The sequence below is a fragment of the Balaenoptera musculus genome, chromosome 13 (genome assembly GCF_009873245.2).
Source record: "Balaenoptera musculus isolate JJ_BM4_2016_0621 chromosome 13, mBalMus1.pri.v3, whole genome shotgun sequence".
Classification (NCBI taxonomy): Eukaryota; Metazoa; Chordata; class Mammalia; order Artiodactyla; family Balaenopteridae; genus Balaenoptera; species Balaenoptera musculus.
In genome coordinates, this window is record NC_045797.1 from 8,718,417 (window position 1) to 8,744,340 (window position 25,924).

Here is a 25,924-nt window from a genome sequence, read left to right on the forward strand (position 1 = left end):
CTCTTGCTTTAATTCAACATAGTATTGTAAGTCTTAGCCAGAGCAATCAGACAAAAAAGAAATAAAAGGAATTCAAATTGGAAAGGAAGAAGTAAAACTGTCACTATTTGCAAATGACATGATATTACACATAGAAAATCCTAAAGACACCACCAAAAAACTACCAGAGTTCATCAATGAATTCAGGATACAAAATTAGTATACAGAAATTTGTTGTAGTTCTATACACTAACAATGAACTACCAGAAAGAGAAATTAAGAAAACAATCCCATTTACTATCACATCAAAAAGAATAAAATACCTAGGAATAAATCTAAGGAGGTAAAAGTAAAAACACCTGTACTCAGAAAACTATTAAGACACTAATGAAAGAAATTAAAGATGACACAAACAGATAGAAAGATACACTGTGTTCATGGATTGGAAGAATTAATATTGTTAAAATGACCATACTACCCAAGGCAACCTATATATTTAATGCCAGCGTTATCAAAATACCAATGGCATTTTTCACAGAACTAGAACAAATAATTTTAAAATTTGTATGAAAACACAAAAGACCGTGAATAGCCGAAGAAATCTTTAGAAAGAAGAACAGAGCTGGAGGTATCATGTTCCCTGACTTCAGACTATACTACAAAGCCAGCAATCAAAACAGTATGGTACTGGCACAAAAACAGACACATAGATCAATGACGCAGAACAGACAGCCCAGAAGTAAACCCATGCATTTATGGTCAATTAATTTATGACAAAAGAGGCAAGAATATACAATTGGGAAAAGACACTCCCTTCAATAAGTGGTGCTGGGAAAACTAGACAGCTACTTGTAAAAGAATAAAATTAGAATATTTTCTCACACTGCATACAAAAATAACCTCAAAATGAATTAAAGACCTAAATGTAATACTGGAAACCATAAAACTCCTAGGGGAAAACACAGGCAGAACACTCTTTGACATAAATCGCAGCAATATCTTTTTGAATCTGTCTCCTAAGGCAAAGGAAACAAAAGCAAAAGTGAATAAATGGGACCTAATTAAACTGAAAAGCTTTTTCACAGCATATGAAACCACTGGCAAAATGAAAAGATAACCTTCTGAATGGGAGAAAATATTTGCAAATGATATGACTGATAAGGGATTAATATCCAAAATATATAGTCATACAAATCAATATCAAAAAAACAAACAACTCGCTCTCTGCCCTGGGTCGCCGCAGCCTCCGCCGCTTTCAGGCCTAGCAGCCTGAAGAAAAAAAAAGAAAAGAAAAAAAACCCGGAAACGCTTTTAAAGCTTTTAAAAAAAAAAAAAAAGAAAGAAAGAAAAAGAGCGAATCCTCCTCAAGAGAACCCGCGGGGAAGTCACTTCGGCACGCTTCCGGCCTGCCCCACGCCGCCGCCGCCGCCGCCCCTGGGCGTCCGTCAGTCCCCGCCCGTCGGCCCGGTGGTGAGCCGCTCGCGCGCCCGCGTCCACGCGCCTCCGCCCGCCGCCCGGCAGCGTCACGTGGCAGCCCCGCGCCAGCCGCACCCGCCCCCAGTGCGCCGGCCTCCGTGCTGCACGTGTCCGCGCTGCCCTTCGCCTCCCCGGCGTGGGTGGCGCCTGCGCGTTCCGGCAGCCCGGGGGCTTGCCGACTCGGCACCGACAACTATTTGGTTTCCCTCTTCCCCGGGCTGCCGTAATCTTAAACCGCTGGGAGCCCGAGGCCTATATTTATAGACAAACGCACGTTCCGGAGGCCGCCGTGGGCACCACAGGGTTGCCTCTGGAAGAATTTTTGTAATTTGGAGGACAGTCCCCGTTTTACTTTTTTTCATTTTTTGAAATTAGGAGCTTCCAGACCAGGACAGCTGAAAATTGCAAACTCCCAGGGAGGGCCATATTGTTTTTGAGAGCCTTTTGTCTGCGGTTTGGCAGTCTCCTCCGAGCAGCCCCCAGACTCCTCTCCGGCCCACGGAGCCGACTCCAGCTTCTCTGAGCTTCACTGCCACCTGTGAGCCGCGGCATGGGCCACGGCTCGGAGCGGAGCCCCCTTTGTCCTGTGTGGTCCCTCTAAGAAGCCCCTGGCGGGGCTCGGGGTGGTGGGGAGATGAACGCTGCGGCCAGCAGCTACCCCATGGCCTCCCTGTACGTGGGTGACCTGCACTCAGACATCACCGAGGCCATGCTGAACGTAAAGTTCAGTCCTGCGGGGCCTGTGCTATCCATCTGGGTCTGCCGCGATATGCTCACCCGCCACTCCCTGGGTTATGCCTACGTCAACTTCCGGCAGCCGGCTGATGCTGAGCGGGCTTTGGATACCATGAACTTTGATGTGATTAACAGAAAGCCAATCCGTATCATGTGGTCTCAGAGGGATCCCTCTCTGAGAAAATCTGGCGTGGGAAACGTCTTCATCAAGAACCTGGACAAATCTATAGATAACAAGGCACTTTATGATACTTTTTCTGCTTTTGGAAACATTCTGTCCTGCAAGGTGGTGTGTGATGAGAACGGCTCTAAGGGTTACGACTTTGTCCACTTCGAGACCCAGGAGGCTGCCGACAAGGCCATTGAGAAGATGAACTGCATGCTCCTCAGTGACCATAAAGTGTTTGTGGGCAGATTCAAGTCTCGAAAAGAGCGGGAAGCTGAGCTTGGAGCCAAAGCCAAGGAATTCACCAATGTTTGTATCAAAAACTCTGGGGAAGAGGTGGATGATGAGAGTCTGAAAGAGCTATTCAGCCAGTTTGGTAAGACTCTAAGCGTCAAGGTGACGAGAGATCCCAGTGGGAAATCCAAAGGCTTTGGCTTTGTGAGTTACGAAAAGCACGAGGATTCCAATAAGGCCGTGGAAGAGATGAATGGAAAAGAAATCAGTGGGAAAGTCATTCCCATTTCCACAGAAGAAAGTGCAACAGCAGGCCGAGTTAAAGCGAGAATTTGAACAGCCGAAACAGGAGAGAATTAGTCGCTATCAGGGGTGAATCTCTACATTAAGAACTTGGATGACACCATTGATGATGAGAAGTTAAGGAAAGAGTTTTCTCCTTTTGGATCAATCACCAATGCTAAGGTGATGCTGGAGGGTGGGAGAAGCAAAGGGTTTGGCTTTGTCTGCTTCTCATCCCCTGAAGAGGCAACCAAAGCAGTCACAGAGATGAACGGACGCATCGTGGGCTCCAAGCCACTGTATGTCACCCTGGCCCAGAGAAAGGAAGAGAGAAAGGCTCACCTGACCAACCAGTATATGCATCGGGTGGTCGGGATTAGAGCGCTCCCCGCCAATGCCATCTTAAATCAGTTCCAGCCTGCAGCTGGGGGCTACTTTGTGCCAGCAGTTCGACAGGCTCAGGGAAGACCTCCGTATTACCTAACCAGTTAGCACAGATGAGGCCTAATCCACGCTGGCAGCAAGGTGGGAGACCTCGAGGCTTCCAAGGAATGCCAAGTGCTATACGCCAGTCTGGGCGTCGTCCAGCTCTTCGCCATCTGGCTCCAGCTGGTAATGCTCCGGCCTCTCGCAGCCTCCCTTCTACCGCTCAGAGAGTCGGATCTGAGTGCCCAGACCACTTGGCTATGGACTTTGGTGGGGCTGGTGCCGCCCAGCAAGGGCCGACTGACAGCTGCCAGTCTGGAGGTGTTTCCGCAGCTGTGCAGAGCCTAGCGCCTCGTGCCGCTGTTGCTGCCGCCGCTCCTCGGGCTGTTGCACTTTACAAATACGCCTCCGGTGTCCGCAGCCCTCACCCCGCCATCCGGCCCCTGCAGGCACCCCAGCCTGCGGTCCATGTGCAGGGGCAGGAGCCGCTGACCGCCGCCATGCTGGCCGCAGCACCCTCCAGGAACAGAAGCAGATGCTGGGTGAACGTTTGTTCCCGCTCATCCAGACGATGCACTCAAACCCGGCCGGGCAGGTTATGGGGATGCTGCTGGAGATTGACAGCTCGGAGCTGCTGCACATGCTGGAGTCCCCGAGTCTCTCCGCTCCAACGTGGATGAAGCGGTGGCGGTCCTACAGGCTCATCATGCCAAGAAAGAAGGTGCCCAGAAGGTGGGCGCTGTTGCTGCTGCTGCCTCTTAGACAAGGACAAAACGATTCACAAGCCAAATAAACCCTCATGGAATTCAGCTCAAGGTTTGAAGACGCCCTAGCTTGTCCTACGGACCTCAACACCAAGAACCACAAATTGCAAATTTAATAGGTCATTTTGTATCAAAAGGTCAATTCTGAAGTGCCTAGAATTTTTCAGTTGAAAGATTATATTCTCTGGGTTCTGATATGGTGCAGACAGTGTTAACTTTTTTTTTTCTATTGTGAGTTTTGATTTTTTTCCCCCCAGAAATTGGTTTTATTTGATGTATCCAAGTCTTAAGTTTCTCAATAAAGAAAAAAACTCCATTAAAAAAAAAAACTCAATTAAAAAAATGGGCAGAAGATCTAAATAGACATTTTCCCAAAGAAGACATACAGATGGTCAACAGGCACATGAAAAGATGCTCAACGTCACTAATCATCAGAGAAATGCAAATCAAAACCACAATGAGATACCAGCTCACACCTGTCAGAATGGCTATCATCAAAAAGACCACAAATAACAAATGCTCAGGAAATGGAGATAACGGAACCCTCCTACACTGTTGGTGGGAATGTAATTGGTGCAGCCACTATGAAAAACAGTATGGAAGTTCTTCAAAAAACTAAAAATAGAACTGGCATATAATCCAGCAATTCTCCTGGGTATATATCCAAAGAAAATGAAAACACTAATTCGTAGGTATACATGCAGCCCAATGTTCATAGCAGCATTATTTACAGCAGCCAGATAATGGAAGATATGGAAGCAATCTAAGTATCCATCAACATATGAATGGATAAAGGAGATGTGATATATATATACATATATCACACAACAGAATAGAATATTTTTCAGGTAGAATTTTACTCAGCCATAAATAGAATATTACTCAGCCATAAAAAATAATGAAAGCTTGCCATTTGCAACAACATGGATGGATCTGGAGGGTATTATGCTCAGTGAAATAAGTCAGACAGAGAAAGACAAATATTGTATGTAATCACATGTGGAATCTGAAAAATAAAATGAATGAATATAACAAAAAATGCATCTGTATCATATTTGCATCTGGCATTGAATTGTATTGTTTCATAAATGAAATCAAATTTGTATTCAACCTAGAGATTATCATACTAAGTGAAGTCAGACAAGAAAGACAAATATCATATGATATCACTCATATGTGGAATTTTAAAAAATGATACAAATGAACTTATTTACAGGACGGAAACAGACTCAACAGACTTTGAGAACAAACTTATGGTTACCAAAGGGGAAAGGTGGTGGGGGGAGGATAAATCAGGAGTTTGGGATTAACATATACACACTACTATATATAAAATCAACAAGGACCTACTGTATAACACAGGGAACTCTACTCAATAATATGTAAAAACATTAGGGGAAAAGAATCTGAAAAAGAATGGATATGTGTATATGTATAACTAAATCACTTTGCTGTACACCTGAAACTAACACAACATTGTCAATCAACAATGTACTCTAATAAAAAATAAAAGTTAAATTAAAAAAACTTGTATTCAACAAATCTAGATAAAATTCAGAGACTCCAGAGAAAACTGGGTTGGGCTGGGGGAGAAATTAGGTAGAAGAAAAGAGAGATCAGCAAAGGCAGATGAAAAAGAAAGTCTCACTGAAACATCTGCCTAAGCATAATATGCCAAAAATATTTCTGAAAATGCTTCTAAACATGCCAGCACATCTGCCTGGCTTCCTCTAAGGGATGCCACCCCACTACGCATCCTCCCGCTCACAGCCTTTGTCCTATGTCCTCTTGTCTCTCAGGCCAAGCTCCCCTGCACCTGGATCACTTGATCACCCAGAGCTGCCACCAACACTCTAGGGGCTGCCCCTGAAAGGTGACTTACAAATAAAGCATCGTTCACACAGGTCAGGCAAAATCGTGCAAGGCCTTTCAGGGTGTAGGGAGGCAGGAGACAGACAAAAGGAATAAGAAAAAAGTGTGCCCTATGCTGTGAAGAATCAGACGTTAAAAGATCTGGTACTTACAAAGAAAACAAAAAAACAACTTTAATAATCTTCACAACACCCCCAAACACCTAAACGGTTAAGGAAAATGTGTCTTCGGAACACACCATGTAATTCTACATTTTTCATGCTGGCCCCTCTGCCTTCAACTCCTTTCATTCTCATCCCAGCCCCCTCCCCGCGCCCCCATGTCTCTCAAGCTTATTCCTGAAGCACCAGCATTGTCTTCTGCTGCTTTCCACAGCTCCCTAATGCAGAATTCCTAACTCCCTCACCAGAGTTCACGGAACTTACTACACACCTCTACCATAACACAGAAACCAGGGTGGGACCATGTCATAGGGGCCGTGCGGGTGGAATTAGATGGCAAAGACAGACGTTTTCAATATTGCCACATTGATTTTAAGGTGGTTCAGATAAAAAAGCTGCGCAGTGCCACCAAAATAAAATAAAATAAAAGTAATGTACAGTTTTTAAATGTTAAGAAATAACCATCCAGGTGGTACATGAATGTACAGTGACATGAAAAAGTATCCATGAAGCAACATGATGGGACGTGTGTCTCTGGAGCTCCCTGTGGTGACCGGGGTGTGCACAGCGCCTGACGTGTTGAGGGCGTGCAGGAATCACGTGTTGAATTGCTGGGAATGAAGGACTCCAGTAAGAGGTGCCGCTCAATCTCTGTCCACTACTACCTGCATCAGGGGTCCTCTATTCCTAGAGCATCTACCAGATAACAGCAGCTTGCGCTTGCCTTTCAGCTAACTTCTGTCATACTGCTTTGTTTCTTTATTTTCCTGGCAAAACAAAGTGTTGATATGCAAAGGTTTTCACCTCTGGTCAAGACCTTTCTGCTCTCATCTCTAATGGGTCAAGTGCTTCTCTCCCCAGTTCCTGGGCCGTGACATTCACCACTGTCTACACACAGTCAGAAGAAATCCTCCAGCCCTGATAAGGCCTTGGCCTGCCTGCCTCTCCATGTAGACCTCAGCAGCGTGTCCCAGGACCTGGCCATCGAGGGAACTCCGACTTACATTGTACACTCTGCCATCTTCCGTTGTGTAGATCCGTGGAAACAGGCCGTCTGCATACCGGGAAGCCACAAGTCTCCCCAGAGACGTCACATAATCTGCATGTTTATAAAGAAAAGCAGTCAAAATGGTACATTATCAACACTTATTTTATTTCAAAATGCTATTCTCTGACATCAGATTATATCCCCAGGGACACCAATAATCCGTGATGCTTAGTATTCTGTTCTAGATAATGAAATATTTCTAGGTGCTATGATAAATGTGACTGTTTATGACATGTGAAATCCTGTAATGCATGAATGAATGGCGAGGAAGAACAGGGTTTGTTTCTTGGTCTCCTGGTTCTTTTGTCCAGAATGATTAAGGCAGAGGTCAAAAAGATGACATAGAAACTGTGTTTAATTCCGGAAATCTTTTATTCAGGACTTGGGCTTAGTTTTCAGAATTTTAAAAATTAAACTTAGATATTATCTACTGTTCTCTCGAGTGGGGATTCGTGAATAAATGAGTGAGTTGAAGCAAGTAGGGAATAGAGTCAGAACACTCATACAGGATGTCAAGACCACTTTCTTCTCAGAGCATATGCTCAGCTGTTCAACATCCATCCCATAAACACTCATTGAGCACCCGCTATGCGCTAGACACAGTGCTTACAGAATGGGAGTACAGTGCTTCCTGAAACATATGTTTACTCCTTCGCAGAACTAACAGAAGGTTTCAAGGACTAATTATGACTTGGCAGGACAGAGATGAGGTAAGGCTTTATGGAGCTGTTTTATTGTGATAATTATTTTATTGTTGTTGTTATTGTTAGTATTATTAAGTCCCAAAGGTGGTAGAGAGAGTGGTGGTACTCTTCGATCCAACACTTCCTTTCCTTTGCCTTTCTAGGGAGGCAGGATCACAGCCTACTTGGGAAAGGCAGAAGGGGCAAGGCTGAATTTTAGAGACCAGGTTTGGTCCCAAATCACCAGGAATGATAAAATTCACAAGTCTTTAAGTTCAATGTCCATAATAGTAAAGAGCAAAGAATGGATACTTGAATCCCATCAGCAATAACCTCACTCAATAAATCTCTCAATCTTTAAAATCTTCATTTCTAAGATTTCAACATCTTGACTGACATTTACAGAGCAGCTTCAAATCACCAGTAGCATTCTCTCTTTACCTAAGACATTTATCTGGAGTCAGGAGAGAGGGCTATTTTCTGAGAATTGAAGAAGATGAATCTACATAAGGCTCCATAGCTGTATTGCCAATTAAAATTAAAACATTGTGAATTCCCCATCCAATAATGGTGAAGTAGATTTTATTGGCTAACTCTCACACAGAAAAAAATTATAAGCCCTGGACAAAATATTAAAATAGCTACTTGAAGGCACTAGAGAGCAATCAAGAACAGGCAGAAACTGGAGTAGCATTAATCCTTGAAAAAAGGAAACTGGTGAGATTTGCATTTATTTAATAAGGGAGGCAGAGTTTGGAGTCTGAGTCCAACCAAGTTAACTGCTTGCTAGAATAAGAATCAGCTCTCCACCCATCAACTGGTAAGTGGATAAACAAACTGTGGAATATCCATACAATTCATCTCCTGATTTTATTTGGCCATAAAATGAATAAAGTTCTGGTACATGCTACAACACGGATGAATCTTAAAAACATCACATTAAGTGAAAGATGTCAGGGACTTCCCTGGTGGCACAGTGGTTAAGAATCCGCCTGCCAATGCAGGGGACACGGGTTCGAGCCCTGGTCCGGGAAGATCCCCCATGCCGCGGAGCAACTAAGCCCGTGCACCACAACAACTGAACCTGCACTCTAGAGCCTGCAAGCCACAACTACTGAGCCCATGTGCCACAACTACTGAAGCCCATGCACCTAGAGCTCGTGCTCCGCAACAAGAGAAGCCACTGTAATGAGAAGACCACGCACCGCAACGAAGAGTAGCCCCCACTCGCCACAACTAGAGAAAGCCCACGCGCAGCAACGAAGACCCAACTCAGCCAAAAATTAATTAATTAATTAATTTTTTTTTAAAAAGTGAAAGATGTCAGTCACAAAACACCACATATTATATGACTCCATTTATATAAAATGTCCAGAACAAGAAAATCTATAGCGACAGAAAGTAGACTGCTTTGGGCTGGGGCCTGATGGTCAGGGTGCATAGCTAAGAAGTACACGGTTTCTTTCTGCGGTGATGAAAATGTTCTAAAGTTGACTGTGATGATGGTTGCACATATCTGTAAATATCGAATTGCACACTTTAAATGGGTGAATCGTATAGTATGTGAATTACATCTCAATAAAGCTGTTATTTTTTAAAAAGCAGATATGAGAATCTAGCTGTTTTCTATTGGGACAAATATTAAAGGGATTTGCAAAAATGTAAAACAGTGCCACTCTTCTCACTACCATTTTTATTTTAAAAAACATATTTTTCTTAAAAATGTTATGTTAACATATAATGGGTTTGTTACTTTTAAATGAATTAATAAATATTTTTAAGGGTTTTAGTTTTAACTTCCAATATGATAAATATCAACAGATGTAAAATGCATAAATTCTTGTAAGAGATTAAAAATGAGGACATGATATGAAAGTGTATAAAGGAGATGTAATGAACTGAATAAAGAAACATTAGGGTAAAAACATTTACATACTAATATAGGTAATCAATTCTAATGACAGTGGATTTCTCATCAGAAATCACAGAGGCCAGAAGGAAGTGGCACAATGTCTTTTAAGTGCTAAAAGAAAAGAACTGTCAACCCTAAATCTTGTATCTGGTGGAATTATTCTTCAGGAATGAAGGAGAAATAAAGATATTGTCAGACAAAGAAAAAAAAATGTTGCCAGCAGAGCTATTCTTACAGAATAAATAAAGGAAGTTCTATAAACAGGAAGGAGATGATAAAAGAAAGAACCCTGAAACATCAGGAAGGAAGAACACAGTAAGCATAAATATGGGTAAATAAAACAGACTTTCTCTTCTTGAATTTTCTAAATTGCTTGATGGTTGAATCAAAAAGTATAGTACAGCCTAATGTGATTCTCAATGTATGAAGAAAAATAATAAAGCATATTATAAATGAGGAGATTAAAGGGACATAAAGGGAAATAGCTACCATCCTTCATTCAAACTGACAAAATGCTGACACCAGTAGACTTTGATAAGTTACATATTTATAATGTAATACCTAGCACAACCACTAAAAGAGCTGTGTGAAGAGAGACACTCAAAAAATACTATAGATAAATTTTTTTAAATTCTGAAAAATGTTTAAGTAACCCAAAGATAGGCAAGAAAAAGAAATAAATGCAAAACAGAGGAAAAAACCAGAAAACAAAAAATAAAATGTCAGACAAACTCTAACATATAAATAATTACATTAAATATAATTGGTCTAGATACAACAATTAAAAGAGATTGGCAAAGAGGATTTAAAAACTGACCCAATAATAAGGTGTCTATAAAAACTTGCTTCAGATATAATGATATATAAGTTAAAAGTAAAAGGACAAAAAAGATAAGTCATGTAAATATTAAAAAAAAGAAAGCAGGATTGACCATATTAATGTAAAAAAAGTAAACTACAGAGCAAAAAATATTACTAAGGATAGAGGAGAACATTATATAATTATAAAAGTGTCAATCCACCAGGAAGACTTTGCAATTCTAAATGTACATGCACCAAACAATAGAGCTGCAAATATGTAAAGTAAAAACTGATAGAACTGAAAGTAGAAACAGACAAATCCACAATTATAGTTGGAGATTTCAATATCACTCCTGTCAACAATTGATAGAATAACTAAACAGAAAATCAGCAAGAATACTCAACAACACCATCATAAACAGGATCTAACTGGCATTTATTTTAAAAAATACTCCATACAACAACAGAAGAATACACATTCAAGTACCACAGAATATATACCAAGGTAAACCATATCTAGGGCTAGAAAACAAACCTCGAAAAATTTAAAAGAATTGAAACTGAGTATGTTCTCTGTCCACAGTGGAAACAAACTAGAAATCAATAACAAAAAGATAAGAGAAAAATCTCCAAACTCTTGGAAACTAAATAACATGCTTCTAAAAAAAAAAAAAAAATCCTTGAATCAAAGAAGTCTCAACAGAAATAAAAAATACTTTCTTAACTGAAATGATATACAATGAAATGAAATGATAATACAATATATGAAAATTTGAGCAGTCTCAAAGAGAGAAATTTATAGCACTAAATCCTGACATAAGAAGAGCTGAAAAGTCCCAGATCAATAATCTAAAGCTCCCACCTGAAGAAACTAGAAAAAGAAGAGCAAAATAAAATCCAAAGCATGCAGAGGGAAATAATAAAGATCAAGGCAGAAATCAATGCAATTAAACAAAGAAAAATAGAGAAAATCAATTAAATTAAAAACTGGTATTTTAATAAGATCAATAAAATTGACAAACCCCTAGCAAGACTGACAAAAATAAAAAGAGAGAAGACATGAATTACTGATACCAGGAATGAAACAGGGACTATCACTTAAAACCCTACAGACATCAAAAGAATAATGGAATACTACAAACAACTCTGCACACATAAATTAAACAACTTAGATGAAATGAATCAATTCCTCAAAAAACGCAAACTACCACAACTCACTCAATACAAAATAGATCATTTGAATAGTCCTATACCTTATTAAGGAAAGAAATTTGTAATTTAAAAACTTCTAGAAAAAGAAATCCCCAGGCTTGGATAGGTTCTCTGGATAATTCTACTGAACACAGAAAGAATTAAATTCTATACAATATTTTCCAGAAAATAGAAGATAAGGGAACATTTCCCAACTCATTTTATGAAGCCAGCATTACCCTGATACCAAAACCTGACAAAGGCAGTATAAAGGAAGAGAAACTACAGACCAATATCCTTCATGAATACAGATGCAAAACTCCTTAACACAAAATTAGCAAGTAGAATTCAGCCATATATAGTATAAAAAGAATTATACAACATGATGGAGTCATGTTTATTCCAGGATACAAGGCTGGTTCAATATTCAAAAATCAATATAATCAACCAAATTAACAGGCTAGGGAAGAAAAATCACATGAACCTTTCAACTGACACAGAAAAAGCATTTGACAAAATCTAACACCCATTCATGATAAAAACTCTCAGAAAACTAGAAATATAAGGGACCTTCCTTAACTTGATTTTTTTTTAATCTACCGATAAACCTAACATCATACTTAATGGTTAAAGACTGAAAGCTTTCTCCTAAGATCTGAAATGAGGTAAGGATGTCTACTCTTACCACTTCTATTCAACATAATACTGCAAGTTCTAGCCATCATGACAAGACAAGGAAATAAAAGGCATATAGCTCAGAAAGGAAGAATAAAAACCTTCCCTATTTGGAGGTGACATGATGGTCTATCTAGAAATCCCAAGGAATCAACAACAACCAAAGAAAACCTCGTAGAACTAATATGCGAGTTCAATAAGGTCACTGGATAGAAGATCAACATTAAAAAATCAACCATATTTCTACATACTAGCAATAAACATGTGGAAACCAAAATTAAAAATACAGTTTCATTTATAATTGCTCAGAAAAATGAAATACACAGTAAATCTAACAAAACATGTCCAATACTTGTACACTGAAAATTACAAGACAGGTGATGAAGGAAATCAAAGATGTAAATAAATGAAGAGATACTCCATATTCATGGACTGAAAGACTCAACATAGTAAAGATGCCAATTCTCCTTAAATTGATATACTGGTTTAACACAATTCCTATCAAAATCCCAGTAATATTTTTGTAGACAGACATGGTTATTCTAAAATTTATATGGAAAGGCAAAGAAAATAGAGTAGGAGTTAAGACAATTGTGAAAAAAGAATAAAGAGGGAGGAATCAGTCTACCCAATGTCAAGACATTATATAATTATAGTAATCAAGAGTCTGGGGTTTGGTGGAGAGACAGACATACAGATAAATAGAACAAAACAGAGGACCCAGAAATAGCCCCATATAAGTACAACCAGCTAATTTTTAACAAAGGTAGAAAAGCAATTCAAAAGAGAAAGGATAGTCTCTTCAATAAAAGGTGCTGGAGAAATTAGATATCCATAGTCGAAAAAAATCAACCTTACACAAAAAATAAATTAATCACAGGCTAAATGTAGGGTGTAAATCATAAAAGTTTCAGGAAGAAAAGGGAGGAGAAAAACTCTGAGACTTAGCAAGATCTATACAAGAAAAAAAAAAAAAATTGGATCTCATCACCTGTGCACTGAGAAAATCTGTTAAGAGGATGGAAAAAGAAGTTACAGACTAGGAGAATATATCTGTGAAACACGTATGTGACAAAGGACTTCTGTCTAGAATACATAATGAACATTTAAGACACCAAGCTAATTAGAAAATAATCAAAAGACATGAGGAAACATTTATTTTGCCAAAGATGATATATAGCAAATAAGCACATGAAAAGGTATTCAACAAAACTAGACATTAGGGAAATACAGATTGAAACCACGGTGAAATATCACTACACACCTGTTAAAACAGCTAAAATTTTTAAATGGTGACAATACCAAATGCTGATATGATGTGGAAAAACTGGATCCCTCATATATTACTGATGTGAATAGTACAACAACTCTGGAAAACAGTTTGGCAAGTTTCTTAACAAAACAAAATAAAAACAAAACATACACTTAACATACCACCTAGCAATTGCATTCCTGGGCATTTATCCCAGAGAAGTAAAAATTTATGTTCACATAAAGACCTGTAAACAAGAACTAGAACAAAAAATTTCACAATTTGTATGGAGACACAAAAGACCCCGAATAGCCAAAGCAATCTTGAGAACGAAAAATGGAGCTGGAGGAATCAGGCTCCCTGACTTCAGACTATATTACAAAGCTACAGTAATCAAGACAGTTTGGTACTGGCACAAAAACAGAAATATAGATCAATGGAACAGGATAGAAAGCCCAGAGATAAACCCACGCACATATGGTCACCTTATCTTTGATAAAGGAGGCAAGCATATACAGTGGAGAAAAGACAGTCTCTTCAATAAGTGGTGCTGGGAAAATTGGACAGGTACATGTAAAAGTATGAAACTAGAACACTCCCTGACACCATACACAAAAATAAACTCAAAATGGATTAAAGACCTAAATGTTAAGCCAGACACTACCAAACTCTTAGAGGAAAACATAGGCAGAACACTCTATGACATAAATCGCAGCAAGATCCTTTTTGACCCAGCTCCTAGAGAAATGGAAATACAAACACAAATAAACAAATGGGACCTAATGAAACTTAAAAGCTTTTGCACAGCAAAGGAAACCATAAACAAGACCAAAAGACAACCATCAGAATGGGAGAAAATATTTGCAAATGAAGCAACTGACAAAGGATTAATCTCCAAGATTTACAAGCAGCTCATGTAGCTCAATAACAAAAAAACAAACAACCCAATCCAAAAATGGGCAGAAGACCTAAACAGACATTTCTCCAAAGAAGATATACAGATGGCCAACAGACACATGAAAGAATGCTCAACATCCTTAATCATTAGAGAAATGCAAATCAAAACTACAATGAGGTATCATCTCACACCGGTCAGAATGGCCATCATCAAAAAATCTAGAAACAATAAATGCTGGAGAGGGTGTGGAGAAAAGGGAACACTCTTGCACTGTTGGTGGGAATGTAAATTGATACAGCCACTATGGAGAACAGTATGGAGGTTCCTTAAAAAACTAAAAATAGAACTACCATATGACCCAGCAATCCCACTACTGGGCATACACCCTGAGAAAACCATAATTCAAAAAGAGTCATGTACCAAAATGTTCATTGCAGCTCTATTTACAATAGCCAGGACATGGAAGCAACCAAAGTGTCCATCATCAGATGAATGGATAAAGAAGATGTGGCACATATATACAATGGAATATTACTCAGCCATAAAAAGAAATGAAATGGAGGTATCTGTAATGAGGTGGATGGAGTTAGAGTCTGTCATACAGAGTGAAGTAAGTCAGAAAGAGAAAAACAAATACAGTATGCTAACACATATATATGGAATCTAAGGGAAAAAAAAAAAAGGACATGAAGAACCTAGTGGCAAGATGGGAATAAAGACACAGACCTACTAGAGAATGGACTTGAGGATAGGGGGAGGGGGAGGGGTGAGATGTGACAGGGTGAGAGAGTGGCATGGACATATATACACTACCAAATGTAAAATAGATAGCGAGTGGGAAGCAGCCGCATAGCACAGGGAGATCAGCTCGGTGCTTTGTGACCACCTAGAGGGGTGGGATAGGGAGGGTGGGAGGGAGGGAGATGCAAGAGGGAAGAGATATGGGAACATATGTATATGTATAACTGATTCACTTTGTTATAAAGCAGAAACTAACACACCATTGTAAAGCAATTATACTTCAGTAAAGATGTTAAAAAAAATAAAAAATAAAAAAAAATAAAAATAAAAACCTGTAAACAATTATTCATAGCAGCTTTACTTGTAATATCCCCAAACTGGAAACAACCTAGATGTCTTTTAATGGGTGACTGGTTAAACAAACAGTGGTACATCCATACCATGGAATACTACTCTGTAATGAAAAGAAACAAACTATTGATACATGCAACAACTTGCATGAACCTCAAAGAAATAATACCAAGTGAAAAAACTGCCATTCCCTAAAGGTCATGTACTATATGATTCCATATATATAAACAGTCTCTAAATGAGACAGTTATAGATGTGGAAAACAGACTGGTGGTTGCCAGGAGTTAAGGATTTTGGGAGCTAGAGTATCTGTATGCCTATAAAGGGGTACCACAAGGGAGATCTTTGTGGTGATAAACAGTTCTGTATCTTGATTGTGGTGGTGGTTACACAAATCTAAACAGGAAATAAAATTACATAGAATTAGTCACACACAGTGTATCAATGTCAAATTCCTGGATTTGGTATTATACTATGAGTTTATAAGACATAACCAGTGGGAGAATTGGATGAAGGGTATGTGGGATCTGTCTATATTATCTTTGCAACTTCCTGTGAATATATCACTTCAGAATTTAAAAAATGTCAATCAATCACTCAATCATCCAAAAAAAGAGAAAAAAAATAAAGACAATATCAGATGAACAAAAACTGAGAAAAATCTGTCACCAGCAGACCAGCACTACAAGAAATGCTTAAAAAGAAATTCTTTAGGAAAAAACACCAGATGGAATTTCAAATCTTACAGGAAGGATGAATATTATAAACAGTAAATATGTGGATTTTAAGATGCTATTTTTTCCCACTCAATTTCTTTAAAAGACAAATGACTTTTTAAAGCAATAATTGTAACACTGGATTGTGAGGTTTATGATATATGTAAAAATAAAATATATTAAAACAATAACACCAAGGACAGGTGTGGGGGATAAGTGGAGCTATACTGTTATAAGATTCTTACATTTTACATGAAGTAGTGCAAAGCTAACTTTTACCAGACCATGACAAGTTAAGGATATAATCACTAGAGCAACCACTGAAAATGCAATGCAAAAAGGTATACCTTGGGCTTCCCTGGTGGTGCAATGGTTAAAAATCCTCCTGCCAATGCAGGGTACACGGGTTCAAGCCTGGTCCAGGAAGATCCCACAGGCCGCGGAGCAACTAAGCCTGCACGCCGCAACTACTGAGACTGTGCTGCGTGCTAGAGCCCACAAGCCACAACTACTGAGCCTGTGTGCCACAACTACTGAAGCCTGCGTGCCTAGAGCCAATGCTCCACAAGAGAAGCCACTGCAATGAGAAGCCCGCACACCACAACGAAGACCCAACACAGCCAAAAATAAAAAAATAAAAAACTTTATTTAAAAAAAAATGGTATACCTTAAAATCCTATTGGAATTCAAATGGAAAATAAAAGTGGAATTAAATGAAATACAAAAATATTCAATGTGCCCAAAAGAGGGCAGGAAAGGAGAAACAGAGGGGAAAGAAAGTGATGGGACAAATGGAAAACAAACAAAGAAATGGTAAACCTAAATCTAACTAAGTCAATTACTACATTAAATGTAGAGACCCAAACTACAATTAAAAGACAGATTATGAGACTGGGTTAAAGGGGCACTCTTTAAAGACAGAGAGTACAGATAATTTGAAAGTGAAGAGTCTAAACATATATGCCATGTAAAAATGAAGCACAAGGAAGCTGTAGTGGCTATATTAATATTAGACAAAGTAAATGTCAAAACAAGGACTACCATGTGATATAAAGATGGACATTTCAAAATTATTAAAATTTGCCAATTCATCAGAGAGATATGAAAATCTTAAATGTGTATGCATTTAGAGCTTCAAACTACACGCACAAAACTGACAGAACTAAAGAGAGAAATGGACAAATCCACTAGAAAAAAAAAAAACACTGAAGACATAGAACATCTCTACAATACTATCAAGCACCTTGACCTAATTAACCTTTATAGATACCACCTAACAACTGCAGAATACACATTCTTTTCAAGCATGTATGAAATGTGCAGCAAGATACACGCTGGGCCATAAGTTAAATGTCAGTCAATTTCAAAGACTAATAGATGTTCTCTGACCTCAATAGAAGTGAATTAGAAATCCAACTACAAAAAAGATATCTTTAAAAGTCCTAACATATTTGGAAATTAAACACATTTCTTACAAAATATGAATCTAAGAAAAAAGATTATGAATCTAAGAAATCTAAGAATATGAATCTAAGAAGAAGAGGAAATAAATACTTTAAACTCAATAATAATGAAAACACCACCTATCAAGATGTCTGCGATTCAGCCTAAGCAATGCTTAGGAGAATACTTATAATTTTAAATACCTATATGAGAAGAGAAGAAAGATTTAAAATCAATTATCTACGTTTCCACCTTAAAATAGAAAAAGAAATGCAAGTTAAACTCAAAGTAAGTAGAAGGAAATAAATAATAAAGATCAAAGCAGATATCAATGAAATAGAAAACAAGGGATAGAAAAAAAAAATCAACAAACCCAAAATTTGATTCTTTGAAAACAGGTATGATATACCCCTAACAAGACTTATCAAGAAAAGTGAGAGAAAACACAAATTATCAATATCAAGAACGAAAGAGGGAACATCACTACTGATTCTACAGGTATTTTAAAAATGTTAAGGGAATATTTTGAACAATGTTTTGCCAATATATTAGAAAACATTCATGAAAGGGACAAATTTCTTGAAAAACACAACTTTCCAAAACTGACATGATGAAACAGAAAACCTGAATAGTTCTACATCAATTACAGAAATTGAATTTCTTATGAAACTTTTCTTACAAACTCCAGGCTCAGATAAGTTTCGCTGGTGAGTTCTATCAAACATTTAAAGTTGAAATAGTACTAATCATATACAAACACCACCAGAACATAGAGGAGAAGGGAATACTTCCAAATCATTTTATGAGGTCACATAATCCTGATGTCAAAACCTAACAAGGACATGAAAAGAAAATTACGGAGCAATATCCTTCATGATCTTAAATGGAAAAATCCTTGACAAAATATAAAGAATTGCTATTTTGCTAATATTAATGACTGAATTATAATTATTTGAAACATTAGATAAAACTGCTTTCAGTTTGTTTCTTTATACAGGAATCCCACAGACCCTGACTCTGGCAGACTCCCCCACATCTAAAAGGTATTTAGATGGTACAGGGTCGGCTGTACTAGCCTTTGTGGAAGGATAAATAAGAAAGCACAGCTTGAGCCCTGAAGAACAAGGCCTTGCCGTTAGGATGGGCCCCCAGATCAGTCTGTAACACCTACATTCCCTAGATCTTCCTTATTACCAACATGGAACAAAGCTGTCAAGGGAACTGGTGAAAAATGTGAAAAACACAGTATTAATGGCTGCTCAAAAAATATGTTTAATTGATTAATTAATTGACAAATTCAGAATAAAATCCTAGTAATGAAAATTACCCTGATTGAAGGAGTGTTTCCCTCAGGTGGGGTGTTACTGAAATGTGGGCCAGCACAGTCCCAATGGGTGGGCAATCACATACTGTAAGACACTCAGTACCCCTGGTCCCCAGGCCCTACATTTCAGTAGCGACTCAAGTCAACATGTCATTTTAAAAAAAAAAACCCTCACACATTTCCATACTCCCTGTTGGAGGGTGGTACTCCTGGGAGTTGAAAACTAACATTCTAACCAAGACATTTAAGAAAATACTGGACCATTAACAGGCAGGTCACAACAGGAAAATAGCACGTTCTCCCTGAAACCACACACAGCTATTGTTCTAATCAATAGCCTCCAAAAGGGTTTGCATATGCCAGGGGGTGAGCAAGACATCTGCGGGGTACAAGGCGTATAACTCCTATTTATTTTTTATTTCATCTTTCAAAGAAGAAAGAATGAAATTAAGCATTATTAATATTTAATATGTGGACTGATTATTGTACATCTAAATAACATATTGATACATATATTGGGGGTCCGTGCGCAAACCTTTTTTACCCGTAAGGATGTGAGATCAAAATAAACTCAGAGACCTGTGCTTTTGAGGGACCTTCAGAACTGATGCGACCTCCTCAAAGGCTAAAGGGAGACGTGCTGGTTGGGTTTTCCAGCCAGTGTTGCTTTGTGAGTATTATACCTTCACAATGTGGAAATCCAATCTGTGATAAAATCTGTTTCAAGGTCAATTTGTTGCTCTTAAGCCCATGCAGTTGAAGCCATTCCTCAGAAGAGATGAGACTCTGCTTGGCCGAGTCTGTTCTGGTGTTGCTCAGTCCCTCTTGCCATCGCAGCTGCTGCTCAGAGATGGCGGAAGATGAGCCTGGGACCTCCATCTCTGAGCTAGGATCTAAGTCATAGGGACCTCCTGTAAGGGCAATTGTCAACATCAGACTTCCCGAAAACTTGGAAACAATCTAACATCAACCAAGGATTGGTTTAGTGTAAATTACAGTGCAACCATTCAGTGGAATTCTATCAGGTAAAAATTATAATATAAACTGTATATTTGTTGGCAAAGAAGATATCTACATGTATGGCTAAAAGGTATCCATAAAACTCAACATCTACGGGCTTCCCTGGTGGCGCAGTGGTTGAGAGTCTGCCTGCCAATGCAGGGGACACGGGTTCCAGCCCTGGTTTGGGAAGATGCCACATGCCGTGGAGCAACTGGGCTCGTGAGCCACAACTACTGAGCCTGCGTGCCTGGAGCCTGTGCTCCGCAATAAGAGAGGCCGCGATAGTGAGAGGCCCGCGCACCGCGATGAAGAGTGGCTCCCACTTGCCACAACTAGAGAAAGCCCTCGCACAGAAACGAAGACCCAACACAGCCATAAATAAATAAATAAATAAATAAAATGCAGTAATTTAGCTGTATATCCCCAGTGGGATATAGCCTAACGACAAAAAGAAGTGAAAATAAAACTTAAAAAAAAAAAAACTCAACATCTACATGCGTGTACCCACAGACACTCAGAAAAACATCTAGAAAGATATATGCCAATTTTTACAGTAGTTTTCTCTGTGTGGTGGAAGCATGTGTAGTCTTCGCCTTTTCTATATTGTTTAAACTTTTACACTACTTAAACATTTCTAAAACAAGATTTACTTTTATAATCAGAAAAATACAAAACTCTTCCATTTTGGAAAATAAACATTCGCTCCTGAACCTTCATGACACATCAGTATTCCAGTTATATTCACACCTGACCTTTCTCTTCCAAAGAGGATAAAGGGAGTAAAACGCTGAAAGGAAACAAACCTTTTCTCAGGTGGAGTGGCTAACTGGGAGCTAGGGACATGGGGGGAACCAGACAGAGGCTCAGCCCTGATAGAATACAGGGACTCACCTTCCCATGTTTCATTCTCTGGGACTTCACTCGAAAGTTGTACTTAAACGTTCTGGCTCATGTAGCCAGCTGTTCTGGGACCAACCAGACTCAATGCAATATACAACACACTGAACTGATCTAGACCTGCCTAAACATAGCTGGTGTACACACAGGGAAGGAGGAGCTTGACTGTAATGTAATCTTAACCCACTCATTGCAACTTCAGGCAGGGCCTGATGACTTGGAGAAAGAGTAGAAACCTCTGCTTCCCTCGGTATCTAGAATGTGCAATGCATATAAATGTGTTTCCGTGGAATGTAACATTTTTTCAACAATGGAAAAACTCGCTTTTCCCATTTCTAAAACTCTAACCCTATTTTCTGAAAGTATCAGTGTTATGACATGCGAATTCAGTCAAACAGAAATCAATCGGACCCACGCTGGGGAGGTTTTGTGAAAATAAGTTAGAAGTATTATTATTAGCAAACATTTATTTAACTTTATATATGTTCTGTGTAGTACATACTTTTCTTTACAATAACCTTATGAGGTAGGTAGTACTATTATTCCCATCTTACAGATGAGGAAACCAAGAAAGAGTGCTTAACTAACTTGCCCAGTTCTCACAGCTGGTGGGGGGTGTAGTTGAGATTCTAACCCACTCCAGAGTCTATGTTCTGTGAACTTTACAGTAATAAAACCAACTGCAGCAACTTCCATTTGTTGGCCAGGAACTGAGCTTTTTAAAGACACTATCCACAAATTCTTCATCATGGTATCCGTTACCCACTGCTATCACCCCACTTACCTTTGAGGAATTGGAAGCTTCAAGAATTTAAAGAACTTGTTCAGGACCCATAGCCAGTAAAGCAGAAGCAGAAGTCAAAGCCATTTCTTAACCACTCTGCCATGGTGATAAGTTACCTCCAGCCTGGTCCTACGGTACAAGCTTACGGATTGCTTCCGGTAAGACTGCTGTCCATCAGGGCTCCTGGGTCCTCACTGAAGACAGAGCACTAACCTTTATTATCAGAGCTCAGGCTCAATAAGCTTCCTGGCTTATCATTTTCAAGTTTTTAAAGATAATGATTTCTATTTGAAGGTTTATGTGAATATGTATTGTCCATATATGTTGAATTCCAAAGGTACACAAACTCATGCTATTGGTGAAGATCTTTCTACAAGGGCTCAATTTGATGGGAATGTTACAAGAGTATCTGGAAAGCATCATGTAGGAGTGGGAAGATTTAGAATGAAAACTCTGTGTAGGTCCATTCTGCCATTTTAGGCAAGCGATCCCTCCTCTCTACATTGGTAATACACCCTAACTCCCAGGTCCACTGCAAGCAACAAATGTGGCAATACATTAGTTATGTGTGGGTGAGCACTTGATGTATTGGCAAGAACTATGTACAAATAAATTCCTTAAAAGTCATTACCCTTTATACTATTGCAGGTTTGTGAGCTAATACATGGATGATTTTAAGCTAAAAAAAAAAAAAAGTCATTACCCTTTAGTACTTTGTTTCATATACCCACTTTTTCTCCAAGCCTCTTTTTACCCACCATGTCCCCAGAGCTATGAAGTTTGGGCTTCTCCTCCTCCTCCTTTAGAATCACAGAACATGAAAAGAGCAAGGAAGGCAGACTAATATGCTTCTACTCTCTTTTTGTGATCTGGCCAACAAAGACTGCCAGCTGAAGAACTTTTAAATTTGGCCAGTGGTTCCTATAGAAACAAAAAAAAGGAAGTTCCAGAATATTTTTCACTATTTCACCATTTCCAGTTAATCTTTCTCCTTCTCAAACACATTCATCCAACTCCTGTAGTCTTCTTACCAGAGGAAGCTACACGCCCTAGGTTAAAAAGGGAGCACAGCTACATAAACTGTCCTACTAAGACTACTAAACTGGATTTGGAACCTTAAAGAAGATTTCAGAAGGGTCATAGCTTTTGTTTTTAAGCCAAAGGGACGTTTTCTCAATTCCAAACAAAAGGCAACTGAATCCTCCAGCTAAGGTATATGCCCCAGTCCCTTTTGCATTCGAATGATTTTTTTAAAAAAGAAGTTTTTTTTTAAGTCTGGTTGGCTCTACTGGATCAGAGAACCTACATGAGTCATTCTAATTCTGATCTTGATTCTTCAGGCTTTTTAGCTTGAGCATACCCATTTTGTTGGAAATGAAAGCTTGGAAAGTCGAACTTATCCAGAGAAAACAAAGAAGGAAAGAGAGAAAGGGCACCTCCAACAGAAGGGATCATTTACTCAGATGGGATAAGAGCTACTCCGTCAGAGCAAGGAAGCCTTCAAGAGCAAAGTTGTCAAGTAAACTGACAAAGCAACCCTTCCACACAGCCTTCCTGCTTTCCTACACCTAAGCTGCGCTCGGGTCGTTCTCCTGCGTGGAATCTTAGCCTTGAAGGCTCATTTCCAACCCTGCTCCTTCATTAAGACTCTACAGATCCTCTCACCAACCTTTTGCATCCACCCCCTGGGAAAGCCCTAGTTTTTGCTTTGATACTTCACCCATATGGCCTTGGCCACTTCAGGTTTGTCCTCCCTAGATTGAAAGAAGGTTCAATGACTACAGGGACAAACTACGTGAATGTCCTCAGCAAAGTGCCTTATATACAGCAGGTACTTTATACAGGTGTTGAGCTGAATTAAATTGATCACTCAGAATTACTGAGAATTCTGATCTTCAAACAAGGCAAAGATTCTCAGGGCAGGAAACAGCTGTCTCTTTAAACAGACATTTCCCAGATATTACTATGCTATTATTATTACTACTATAATTCAGTTTCTTCTTCTGAGGTTATTACAATATAGAGGAACCCAGAAGTTAGAAACAACAAATCCCAGTTGAGCACTTCCCTAAGTTTTAAAAGCTATCCCAAGAGCCAAAGTTTGGGGAAATAGAAAGGGGTTTCCTAAATAGAAAGAGGAAGTATAAATGGAAAAAAAAAAAAAAAAAAAAAAGTGAAAGTCTGAGCTGAAGGCAGGGTCGGGCAGGCAGAATTTGGGGAAAAAATATAAAGTTGATTAAGCTGGCACAGTCCAAAAGGTCCCAACCAAGGTAACTAGGGGCTCCAGGTACAGCCAGCCTGGGGCTGCTAGGGTCTGCCGGTTCTAGGCGGCCAAGAGCTGCCCCAGGGCTGTCCTGCGGTGAGCCCCTGTGGAAGTCCTGACGCCTTAAGAGAGCAGGTCCTATATGGTCAGAGGTTGAGGGACCGTGCATGACTTAATTATGCATTAATTCAGCTTAAATTTTTGGAAAACTCTACCTGCTTCACCTTATTACTGCTGGCCTATAGTACAGACAAAACTTTTCTAAGCTGGTTCTCTACCACAGCGACCGAGCTTTCCCTGGGAGTGAGATATGGTGCAAAGAGCTCTGAAATAGGAGGTGTCGGTTCCTTGTTTCTGGGTCTGACCCTCGTAGGAATTAGTTAAGTGAGTCAGAGCAAGTCGCTGCGCTTTTCTGGGCCTCTTTCCTTATCTGTAAGCGGGGGCTAGTCCAGCTCGGAAACTGTATGATCCCAAGGTTTCCCTATGCAGCTTGCTGGAAACCTCGGCACCTCAGAGGTTCTGACGTGAGGGGATAGCGTCCCACACTTACTAGGCAACCTGTCAGATGAAAGACAAGGGCAAGATTCCTGTTCAGCAGCCACCCTCCCATGCTCGGGGCGCCGTCTGGCCCGAGAGGACGAGCGAGCCACGCATCCCGTTGGTTGATAAAGCTGGCGCAGAGTCCGCGCTTGGCGCGTTAGGATTCCAGCCTTTCCATATCTCCGTGACCCGAGCGCGACCTGTTCACCACTGCGTCGCCGCGGTTGCTCGGACACCGCCAATCAAGGCGCGGCTTCCCAAGCCGGCCCCCGTGGAGGCGGAGCCAGAGGAGAGGGGGCGGGGCTCCCAGGCGGTTCCCACGGGGGGCGGCGCGGGGCTGGGTACCGGGTCCAGCTGAGACAGCTGGATTGGAAGGACAGTGAGCTGCAGTTTTGCAAATTTGCAATTGTGGGGGAGGGCGCTTCAGTTACCAAAATTCCTCATATCTTTGGATATAAGTATTCCTATAGGCATTATTTTCTCTTACTTTATTTGTACCTTATCGAGTAAGCAAAGAGCTCAAAATATGCGCCTGTGATTTTTCAGTAACTCGGAAATAAAATTGTGCTTGTGAAAAGCGTCTTTAAATCCTTAAGAGGAGATCCCACAGGCAAGAATTGTTTTACTGTATGTATTGGGATATTAAACTGTGTCTTAGATTTTAAAGCTCAAAAAGTAACCAGATTATTTGTAGGCTCAAAGATCTAATAAAACATAGTTAATATTAGAACTGAATAATTCTGTCCTCGACAGAAAAGTCTACTTCATCTACAGGGGTTTACTTTTCCTACATTCTTTTAATGCCTTTATAACTTTAAAAGTACGGAAAGGTTTGATCTCAGATCATAAATCATTACGCAAAGGTAGATTGTGTACCACTGGCCCTGCAAATGACATCTGCCAACCACACCCCCAAAAAACAAACAAACAAAATCTCAGCAGTACTGAAGATTCTGTTCAGAAGGCAAGTAGCACAGCGGCCACGCCCACACCCACGTTTGCCAATGCCACCTTAATCCCTGCTGTCCACACCCTGCCAGACTCATATTCCTGGGTCAGATGGGTGAGATGGAGCACACAGCATGCGCTGAGCCAAACCCACTGCCTCATGCTGTCATGCCAGGCGCTCCTGTCTCCACCTTCACCCCATGCCTTCTCCCTTCCCTGGGACACTTGCCAGTTATATGCAAGTCACTGAAGATGACTCTATGCTTCTGTCACTTATGTTTATGTGCCTATAAGCATAAATTCTTAGGAAATGTTAAATATTAATTATTTAAATTGTAGACAGATAAGTGAGCAGAAGTT

At 39.8% G+C, this 25,924-nt stretch overlaps 2 protein-coding genes across 2 annotated transcripts in view; one reads left to right on the forward strand and one right to left on the reverse strand.

Moving 5' to 3' along the window:
* Positions 1 to 24,767, reverse strand: part of VWA3B (von Willebrand factor A domain containing 3B) — a 211,562-nt gene extending 186,795 nt beyond the window's left edge. Inside the window, 3 exon segments of the mRNA XM_036872281.1 lie at positions 7,100 to 7,194; positions 19,814 to 20,041; positions 24,627 to 24,767. Of these exon segments, the coding sequence (XP_036728176.1) occupies positions 7,100 to 7,194; positions 19,814 to 20,009 (291 nt within the window). The 5' untranslated portion in view covers positions 20,010 to 20,041; positions 24,627 to 24,767.
* On the forward strand, positions 2,090 to 4,079 carry LOC118905607 (polyadenylate-binding protein 4-like). Its single transcript, XM_036872280.1, is given in 6 exon segments — positions 2,090 to 2,880; positions 2,882 to 2,961; positions 2,964 to 3,347; positions 3,350 to 3,814; positions 3,817 to 3,945; positions 3,948 to 4,079. Coding segments are annotated over 6 exon segments (1,962 nt in total). The 3' UTR covers positions 4,061 to 4,079.
* Positions 24,768 to 25,924: the final 1,157 nt, after the last annotated feature.